Source organism: Rosa chinensis, chromosome 6 (assembly GCF_002994745.2).
Source record: "Rosa chinensis cultivar Old Blush chromosome 6, RchiOBHm-V2, whole genome shotgun sequence".
Taxonomy (NCBI): Eukaryota; Viridiplantae; Streptophyta; class Magnoliopsida; order Rosales; family Rosaceae; genus Rosa; species Rosa chinensis.
The window spans coordinates 35790228-35801051 of record NC_037093.1 but is presented as its reverse complement, the minus strand read 5'-3'; the positions used below and the strand labels follow the sequence as shown (position 1 = coordinate 35801051).

General features: G+C 37.9%; 1 protein-coding gene across 1 annotated transcript; it reads right to left on the bottom strand.

Moving 5' to 3' along the window:
• Nucleotides 1-2620: 2620 nt before the first annotated feature.
• Nucleotides 2621-7779, bottom strand: LOC112172777. Its single transcript, XM_024310254.2, has 3 exons — nucleotides 7620-7779; nucleotides 6432-7055; nucleotides 2621-3346 (listed from the first exon to the last, which is right to left on the bottom strand). The coding sequence occupies exons 2-3, from the start codon at nucleotides 6971-6973 to the stop codon at nucleotides 3277-3279; spliced, it is 612 nt and encodes a 203-aa protein (XP_024166022.1). The 5' UTR covers nucleotides 6974-7055; nucleotides 7620-7779; the 3' UTR covers nucleotides 2621-3276.
• Nucleotides 7780-10824: the final 3045 nt, after the last annotated feature.

Below are 10824 nucleotides of genomic sequence, written 5' to 3'. Positions count from 1 at the left end.
GACCAATCTGTTAGAGCTGGTCTAAGTAGGCATCTCAAAACTCGTGTATCTAATCATTAAAAATTGACTCTGCTTACACACCCGATAGTTTGAACCCTCCTAACTAATTCCTTCATTGGTATGAATCCTTCATTCAAACAGTATGGATGCTTCCAAACAATTCCATTTCTGAATGTAGGATTAATTGCAACCCTTTTTGCAAAGAAAAATCTGGCCAACCGAGATATGATTTCTCCCAAAAGAAAACACATTGTGTAAATGGGTGACCACTTAAACCAACGAATAGTCGCACCCACCTTTACTCATCGTTTAGCTTAATGTAACACTCATTATCAAACGCATTTCAATCAACAATTATGCATGCTCTTCTTCACGAAGGCCGAGTTTTCTACCTTCCTTTTCTCAAGTAAACTCATGAGGTATAATTTACTACCATCTGAGTTTAAAAGATTAACATGAATTTTAAGACTTTGACCATCCCATCTTGAACGTTTCAATTGTAATTTAAAAGTAGGAAAAAATTTAGTTTACTATCCTGTACTTTGCACTCAACATTAGTCCCTCCCCTTTCACCCTGCACTCTCAATTTCAATCAACTGTGTCCAAATTTTACTGTGCCGTCCAAACTAGCTGTTAAATGTTGATCTGGCAATGACCAACTGATTAACTGGGCCCACTTAAAGGGCTAAATTTGTCATTTCACACAATTTTCCTAAAAAAAAAATTATAGTTGAAGGACCCCAAATTTTGGAAGAAGACGACGACTTGTCGAAGATGGAAGGATGTTAAGAGGAAATACGGAGTCCATGAGTGACTCTGGTCTCAATCGCCGGTTGCTCAGAGCTCTATTCCTCCATCTCCGCCCACCTCCTCTCCCTCGACCCTCATATCAACACCTCGGCCTTGCCGGAGCTCTACAAGGTCGTTCTCCTCTTACCTTGCCTCAAGCCCAATCCCAGTGACTCCTCCTCCGTTGCTACTTCTCCAACCAAAACATTGAAGCCTGATCCTCGCCGTCACTGCCCACCTCATCTTCTCAGATCCGGTCTCTAACGATCCGGCCCAGTGGCTCGAGCTTTGCTTTGAAATAGATAATCTTCAGGGACTCATCCGCAACTGGAGCATCAAATTGGTCCTCCTCGTCATCCATTCTAACTCTACTAGTTTGTAAAAAACTTAAATCTCCCTGATTTATGCAAAGATTGCAATTTTATTATAGATTGATTCGATTCAATTCATTGTTTGATACGATTTATTGAGATAAAACCTCGAGTCTGACAGTCTGGAATTAAAAGGAAGGTGTGAAATTGGTGTGAATCATATTTGTAGTTTGATTCATTATTTATTGGTAGGATGGTTTGACTGTAGCATAAAAAAAATTCTTGATTAGTGAGGGACAGGAGGAAGCTTTTATTTTCCAAAAGCTCGATTTGGAGACTGAGTGTTGAAAGAGATCTGCTGCTCTTTACCCAAATGTATCGCATTGCAGATTTGTCAATGGTTTTGTGGGAGGCTTTTATCAACTGTCTCTATTTTGCTCTCTTTCTTAATTCAATTTGAAGCTTCCTGGTTCACGGTTTTGGGATTTTGGGGATTGGATTTTGTTGTATGATTTTCTCATCTTCTTATGAATGCAAGATTCGTTTTGGTTTGTGTTTTGGGATTGAAAGCAACAGACTTTAGAATTTGGCTTGGGGTTTGGCTGAAATTCACAAGCTGTTTTTGGTTTTGAAAAGCTGAAAAATTAGGTAAAGCTGAAAATTAGGTTGTGATGCCGAGTGACTTGGACAAGCTTCAATCTGCATCAGTTTTGCAATCTGGTTCGGTTCATAAAAATGACAAATTTAGCCCTTTAAGTGGCCCCGGTTAATCAATTGGTCATCGCCACGTCAACATTTAACGGCTAATTTGAACGGCACAGTAAAATTTGAACACGGTTAATTGAAATTGAGAGTACAGGGGTGTTGCTGATGAAATTGAAAAGAGAGGGACTAACGTGATGTTGAGAGCGAAGTACAGGGTAGTAAATTGAAATTTTTCCTTGAAACTAAAAGAAGAATATGAAACATGCTTTCCCTGATAGGAAGTATCAACCTGTGTTGCATATTTTCATTGCAGAAATTTGTAGATCAACATCTGAATCAAACACTTTTGGGGAATGCAAATGCCTTCCATCGCAACCATCCTTAAATACATTTCTTGTCTCTCACCTTGTGAGTATCACCAAGAAAACCAAGCACAAAGACCAACCGCAGGCAAGGAGAGTACATTTCACTAAATCTAGAAAGGGAATAAGGGATAGGTAATGAACAATTGACCAACTGAATAAGTCAGCAGGTGCTCCACCCAGTTTATAAGTTTAACACATTGTGTTAAACTTTCGAACCTCTAATAACAATAAAAACACCATTACACAACCAACAGACTTCAAGTTTATATGCTATTCTAGTATGCTCAATTCACTTCAACAAGTCAAGCCACCACAAGTCAATCCTCTATATGAATCTCTGATTTGTTTTTCCTTTTTCTTCTCAGAGCTTATACATGAACATCATCATGATATTGCTTTCTTTATAAAAAAATTAAAACAAAAATAAAAAAAACACCAACAAACAAAACAAACAAACAAACAAATTTTATTGAAACAAAACAGAAGAGGTACAATAAGGGAAAGGGGGACAAGAGGTCCACAAAATAGGAGCCAAACTGCAAAGAGCTCCAGCCAAAACAAACAAATAACAACAAAATGCATAAACAAACAAAGACATTTAGCACCCTTTTTCAAAATAATATCAGTGCTTTTAGATTATGGAGCATAGCATCAGTAAGGGACTATGGGCCATTTGTAGATTTTACTATAATGACCCCAAGACTCCACCAGAAACTCACATTTCATCCATGTTTCAAACATTTTAGGAGGAGAAATGAATAAAAAATTCATTAGACCAAATTATGTGAAGAAAAGAAACACATTAATTACGATAAATAATGAACAATGGAGTCACACAGAGAATAATAAACAAAACAACCCCAAACCTGGAGTGACAAAATTGAAACCCACAGCAAACCCGATATAGACAGAACTATTCAGTGTGATGAGCATAGCCGGAAAAATTCTCCTTGCTATGGTGGTATCCCGCATCAACTCAAAAACCACTTTTCTCCTTCCAGAAATAAGTAATCAACCGGAAAAGCACTGTTAGCGGTATGTTACCTGATGCATTGTCGCATCTAAAGAGAAGTCCAAGCCTAAATCATCATCAGGTACAAGCCAATCTACATAACCACACACGAACAACTTCTTTCATTCCCATTGTTGAATTCATCATCTGATCCATCCGCTTCACTGCCAATTGGATGATAATTCCAGTCAGAAAAAATGTATAAAAAAGTGCAAAACAAATACAAAATGAAAGATGAAAAAAACATATACTACTTGTATCACATAGGCTGCAAGAGAAACATCCTAGAAAGAACATAGAACATATGGAATGTAAAACTTAAGCTCTCAACATATCAGACAGGTATAGTAAAAAGATTTTTCCACAAGTATAATTAAGAGCGCAAACTGATCATAGCCAATCCTCTCGCTAGTTGTTTCTTTCTATTTCGTTACCTCAGCAGTTGATTGATGGTTGTTTACTTTTATTAACAGATATCGGAAGGAGGTCCTGAATTATATATGCACAAAGTTCATGGCTTTTATAGGAAACATAAAATTTTATCAAATTAAACAAAAGATGAATAACAAGAAATGGATTGACAAGATGTCCATCAAAGGTGAGCAGAAAATGAAAAAAGAAAAAGACAAAAGTAAACACATTAGCAATCAGTTGTAGCTCCCAACCAATCAAATATGGATTAGTCAAAATAGAACATCCATATTAGCATTGCAGCCCATGGAGTTTATTAAAAAAAAAAAAAAAAATACCGAATTCCCATATATTATGCCACTTCCTCCCCCTTGACTTCAAATTTTGTTGTTTCCTTCTAGGCATAATTATTATTTTTTGGATCATGTACTTAACCCCCTTTAGTATTTGATCTGTGTTTGTAGCTTACCCCAACTGGCCCCTGCATTTATCTCTGTTAAACTAAGTGGTCCTTGCTGTCAAGTAACTGTTTACTTGTACATGTGAGAGTACACCTTAAAATGCAACAAAATTGGCAGAAGAGGAAAAAGACGAACAAAATTGGCAAAAAGGAACAACCCCCACCTAAACAACTAATTGCCACTAAACAGAAATAAACACAGAACCAATTGGCTAAAGTGGTCAAACACAAGGACCATTAAGGTAACTATCCCTCCTTTTTACCAGACAACCCCAAAAGCATAAGCTGTTATGGAACCTTATATCTCAAACTAACACCCTCCCTCATGTGCAACCCCATCCTGCAGATGGAGAGGAAGCCAAAAGCAAGTAAATTCACAAGCAGGTAGGGAATGGAGGATTGGAGGTTATGATCCCAAAAAATATGCAACTAGGGCTATATACCATGATAGACAACCACTACAAGTCAACAGCTTGACTTGCTGGAAAAAAATAACTAAAATTTATATGTCAAACTCACACAAATTCCATCCAAGCAAAGCAATCAATCAAGAGGGCTACATCGCATATCTACAAAGAACAAAACATTCCCATTAACCACAAGAACCTAGTAACAACCATCAAGAATACACTTTCTTGGCAAAACTCGATCCTCCAAACACTTGAAGCAACCTAATCAAAAGTTTAAAATGGGAAGATAACAAGCACAGGGTCTTTCTTTTGAATGACTCACTAGTATTAACTTACAGTCCACAACCATGACCTCTACTTCATTAGCGACACTACGATTCCAAACATCCATGCTTTAGAGAGGGCAGCAGAATTTCAGAAAAAAAAATTGAAAAAAGAAGTTACAAGTAAAAGTTCCATAAGTATGACATGCAAAATTGGGGACGGACGTTAAGATATACAAGAAATCTGAAAATTATTAAGTATCTGTATTACTGAATATTTGTGTAACAGAGTGAGAAGGTGAAAAGGAAGCAAGAGAAAGAAAAGTAAAACACAGAAGAAAACAAAGATAGGAAAGAAGATTCACCAAACCATATCTTAGCCCATAACCAAATTTATCACCACTCACTACAACGAATTTAGACAACAAATAGAAAGAAGAAAAACCCTGAAAGTTATATTCCCAAGGAGAGAACATCTCGCTATTGCTTGTGATCCCCACCAATTAGATTGCATATCATACACACTTGTTCTAAGAAGGGATCGTCCACAATAATTTCCTAACAAAGCTATATTCTTTCTAAACATGTTTCCAGTGGAAAACCCGTTTTATCCTGGACTAGGTCCCAAATAACTAGATGATCTCTTCCGCTTGTCAATCCCCCGATACCAAAACCTCTCACAAATTTCTCTATATTGTCACCCAACTCAGCTTGCCAAAACTTAAAGTGAAATAGGTGGTAATACTAATCAAAACCAATTGAACCAAATTCCACCCAATAAGCACATCTCTTCCAGAAATCAAATCTTTTTGTCACTTTTTCCACCATTCTTTCACAAGAATTTATTCCTATATCATTTGTCAATAGACAGGGCCAATAGGCAGATAGTCCCTGACTAGAGAAGACTTAAAAGAATACTGTGGAGGCACCTATTTCTTCTTGCTAGTGATCTGCAGTCTTTACTACCTCAATCCGGCATCATCATCGAAGAATCGGACAGCAAACCAAAGTAATGACAAATTGGAATTGGAAGGAAGAGGAATGGGGATTGCATTAGAGTTATTATTCTCAGGAATCAGAATAAGAATCAAAACCAATATGATTACTAAAATACCCTTGTGCCATATGTTATAGTTTTTTTCATAGGTACTTACTACAAGACAAGAATAGAGTAAACTATTTCAATGCAAAAAATTGTCCTGCTAACAATAAGGCTACTAAGTAGTAAACGCCATGAGTGTAAACTATATAGTTTATGCTTTCTTAATCATTTTGCATAGAATAATAAAACAGGCAGTATCAGTAATCTAGTACAAGCATCAACAACCAATTGTTAAACTAGAGTTTTATTAAATTATCCTTAATTACTTTTCTAGTATTCCCTGATGATTTATCCCTACCACTACAAATCACAGCCCTCCTTGTTTCATGCTCCTTAGAGGCCTCTCTGAACCTCAGCATTCGCATAAATATATGTCATCACATAAATAAAATATTCAACACCAGACCTATCAAAGTACATTAAGAGAAAGTCAACAGCACTAGTGAGAAAACACCCAACTACAACTAGAAGCCACAAAGGAGGCAAGTTTCTGGAAAGCATGCCACTGTCATTACATGGTTATTCTTAATGCGCTTAATGCCTAAATCAAGCAAATTTTAAGATCATTGTAACTTATAATAGTTAATGAAAAATATCAATTACCTGGGTTCAAATTCTCTGATATCAACGAGCTCACTCCCACAAGTATCAGTCCACTGCACTTTTCTCCTTTCAGCATTGCCTGGAATTTGACTATTTGTTTCATGTTCATTAGAACTCTGGACAGGAACTGGTATGCTTTTTGATGGCTTCTTCAAGCTACTTTTGAGAGCAAGTTTTCTTGCAGTATGAAACTCCTCGGGGGTAGCAGCATGATCCTCGCCTTTATCAGAAGCAACAGACTCATGCAAGACATCCTGCTGTTGGGCAGGGCCCACTTTAAGGGGAGACGGAGTGTCAAGCCCGGCGGAAGCGCGACCAAAGCAGACAAAGGAGGCGCAACCGCGGGAAAGTCGGTTCTTCGTGGAAGCCAGCTGGAGGTGAGAGTCAGATTCTTGGTCCACCAACTGGTACTGATTCCACGGCGAAACTCTCATGGGTTTATCGTCGTCGTCCTTGTGACCCAAGAGTAGAAGGGCCAAACCTTTGCTATACCCAGAAGCTGAAGACGAGAAGAACCCTCCTCCTTCTACTGCAAATAACATCAGTTCTGCTCATCTGTGCACCAACATGAGTTTTTCTATCGAGTTGACCACTCTCCTAAGAAGAACCAGCTCTTCCACCCAACTATCATTCACAACAACTCACCATCAGACTAGTACGAAAAATATTAGCACTTGCAAGGTTACTGCACTAACCAGATTCACCCAATATAGCGAAAGCTAATATTAACTCAGATTAGATACATCATGTTGAACAATATTTTTTGTAAAAAGGTACTTCAATTTACATGGAAGTAGGAAATTTACAAACACACAAAACCACATGCATATAGCCAAGGAAAATCAACAATCACATAACTCACTACAGCTCCTAGTTAGTGAACATTAAGTAACTAATTTCCACTCGGTAAATAAACCAACAGTAAATTTAATATATATATATGTAAAAACAGTGCTGTTTGAATTCATTGAAATTTCAAAAGGGAAAGAAAAGCAAGCGTGGACCTAAATCAACTTGCTTTCACACTAGAACTTGCTAAACACGCTCAATTTGTGCGAAAAAGGAAGCGCAGAAAGGATCAAATCAAGTTGGGAATCTGCAACTAGTTTTTCCTTCTTCTTTTTTCAAAAAGAAGCACTAAATTCTTTTCCTTTTGAAGCATTAAGGGGAAAAAACAGATCAAAATACCTGAGAGGAGTTGGAGAAGTAGAGATCTCCGGGAAGAAGGAAGAATCGGCGGCTGGGGCTTGTTCGATGATGAGGGGCTCGGATTTTTTTGATTCGGACAGAAAGAAAGAAAGAAAGAAAGAAAGAAGAAAGAGAGAAAAATAAAAATGGAATAGGAAAAAGAAAAAGGATGGGGCTTACTTTTATGGTTGGTATTATTTAAAGGTTAGATAGGGATGGTGACTCCCAGGAACCATGATAGCGATGGGTCCTCACCTCTATAACTCTGTTAACTATATTAATTTCATTTCTATATATTTTCTCTTTTGTCTTTTGAGAAACTACACTCATTAATTCCAAGTAGAATTTCTCTTTTAAAAGTTGCGATTATAATATTAAAATAAATTCGTTGGAACAAAACTTTGAACAAAAACAATAATATCACCCGTAACTTAAGACACTCCTAACAATGAAATTTATTAAGAACAAATGGATCAACTTGAAGGGGTGAAAAAAACCTCTCTAAAACTTAGATCGCTTGGGTCTGAGGGGTTTGAAGAAATTTTTGAGGCCGGCGCTAGTCGCCTAGCCGATTAGGGGGTGCTATCGGACGGGTGATGCGATTGAGCCATTAACATGTGGATTTTTTGGCCTCTGGGTATTAACATGTTGGTTTTGGCGTCATTTTTCCGGATCATACTTTGTGGTCGGATGGCCATTGATCCCGATTCAAGAGACGTGTTGACGACGCTGGGTGGCGTGAACAACATCGAGTTTTGCCAGCGGCTTGGCGCAAGTCGAGTATTGTCGACAGCTTGGCGTGAGGGGATATGAGGCTTCATGGTGGGGTCTAGCTGGCATTTTTCCAGTGGTGTCTTCACAAGGCTTCGTGGTGGAAACAATCCCTTGTGGCTGTTGATTCGCTTGAGGCAGGCAGTGGTTTTAGTTGTGTAAAGTCAACGGCGATGGACCAGCTCAAGGTGGGTGGCATTTCTACTCAGGGGAGGTGAAGGAAAACTAGGCTGGGTTAGTTTGTTGGGCCTAGGGTTTTTTACTTTTCTTGGGCTTTTTAAGCATCAAATTAGTTGGATTTTTTCTTTCTAGTAGTTCTCTTTCTTTAGGGAACTTTATGTTAGTAGCTTAGTCTATTTTCAATAATTCTCTATTATTTTAGGGAGCTATGCACTTTTATGTGCTTTTAGCGAATTTTCTGAAGTATTATCGATAAAAGAGACTTGGTTTTCAATGTATCCAATGTCTAATGAGTGGACCTAGTTCTATGTACCACTGCGAGTACTAACACATCTTCTTGTCTTGTATGTCTATAGATAGCAGCAAAAGGGTATGTAATGGTCATTCTGGCTTGAGATGAATATATTGCCGCCCTTGTAGGTTTTATTCAAAAAAAAAAAAATGAAAGTTACTATAATAACTATAAGAACACTCGCTATTTCAAAATCAAAATAATTTTGCCAGAATTACTCAAGTTGGCTGTGGGATAGAACTCAAGATTAGAAAGACTGCTCTCTCCACCCATTGAGAGTGAAGACCGCCATCAAGATTAACATACTCGCTAGATTATTCATAACTACATATTTCAAATGCAAATGGGTGACATATTTTGTCCTTTGGTTAGTTAATAATATTTCCTTACTGTAGTGAGACAAGAAGCTTCACCTTATAAAGGCATAATGAGTCAATAATCATTCCCATATAATGCATAAAAATTGCTAGTTTTCTCATATTTTTCCTTTATGCAGTTAAGGATTGTTACTGATTTTACTTCATCACCACTTGATGCATTGGGTTTTTGTCACATTAGCAAGCTGGGGTTTCCATTCCAATGCATTCCTACAACTTTGATTCCAAAACATTTTTCCCATATGAACAATGAATTTTAGTCTTCTATCTAGCAACAAAGCTGACAATACTATCAGGGTCTTCTCGTGCTTTTTTTTTCTTTGTAGGTCAAATTAGTGTTAGGTCTTGTAGAACAAGCTAGGATTTTTCATTCCGAAGAACGAAAAATATGCTATTCACCTAGGTGAGGGTCACCTGGTGACGTGGCCGAACGACAGTCACGAATTGGTAGGCCTAGGGTATAGGTGTTAAAGTCTAACTAACGGTGCAAATGTCCTTGTTTGTTTGTTAACGTCTCTTTTTTGAAACGGGTTTGAAAGAGAAAAAAAAGGTTGTAACTTTGATTGAGAGAGAGAGAGAGAGGACGGGTAAAAAGTGGGTAACTCTGGAGCCGGCTATGTAAAAATAGTAACTCTTCACGACTTCACCGACACCGTGGTCGGATATAATATGTCACCTCTCCGCACAGAGACGCAGCTACCGGTACCACTGTCGGGAGCAGTCGTGGTTGATTCGAAAAAATCTGAATGGGAACCGCCATAAGCACAGTCGACTTCGACCGTCAGCCTGACCGGCACAGGTCTCCCGTTAAAGCGCGCAAAGCCCCGGTTCACACCTTGGAGACTATTCCAACGTCAACTGTCAACCGAACAGAGTTCGGCGGAATCGAAAGGAGGAATCAGGTCACGGTTATGGGGTAAGGGATTGACAAACCGGGTCAACTGGTCCAGCACTCACAGGTTGTTGTACACAGTGCGATATCAGTCTGCATATTTATACAACTAAACTTCAAAAAATGATGCACGGCAGAGATCAGTGGGTGACTGAAATCAACGGCTCAGATTGCACCGTGTAATGTCCATATATTTTAAATGAATTGTAAGAAAATCAGGAAAAAAAATATTGAAAACTTCTGAAATTCATAAGAAAGAACTTTGGTAGTTGAAAAATATTACGCAATTTACAACGGATCTAGCGCAACACATACTTTATTACGGAGCTCCCAAATAGGACATTCTCATTCAAGAAGTTTCTGAAAGATATGACCCGAGTGCAATACTATTTTTATTTATGTTTTTGTAAAAATGAATTTCTATAATTCCTAACTTCATAAATTCATTATAAATAGCTCAGGCGTCTGAAAAATTCCCCAAAAATTTTGACAAACTCATTGCATCACATAATTTATTTGAAATCTTTAAAGTTGAGATTTATCATTGTATCACTTATTGTGTCGACTTCGATTAATTTGGTCAACCGATTACACACTTATCATTCCCTAAGGGGGGTATACGACGGGGAACTAAAATTCTAAAATTATCTTCATTGGTTGATAGAGCACATACCCAACGATAGTGTGGGAGGT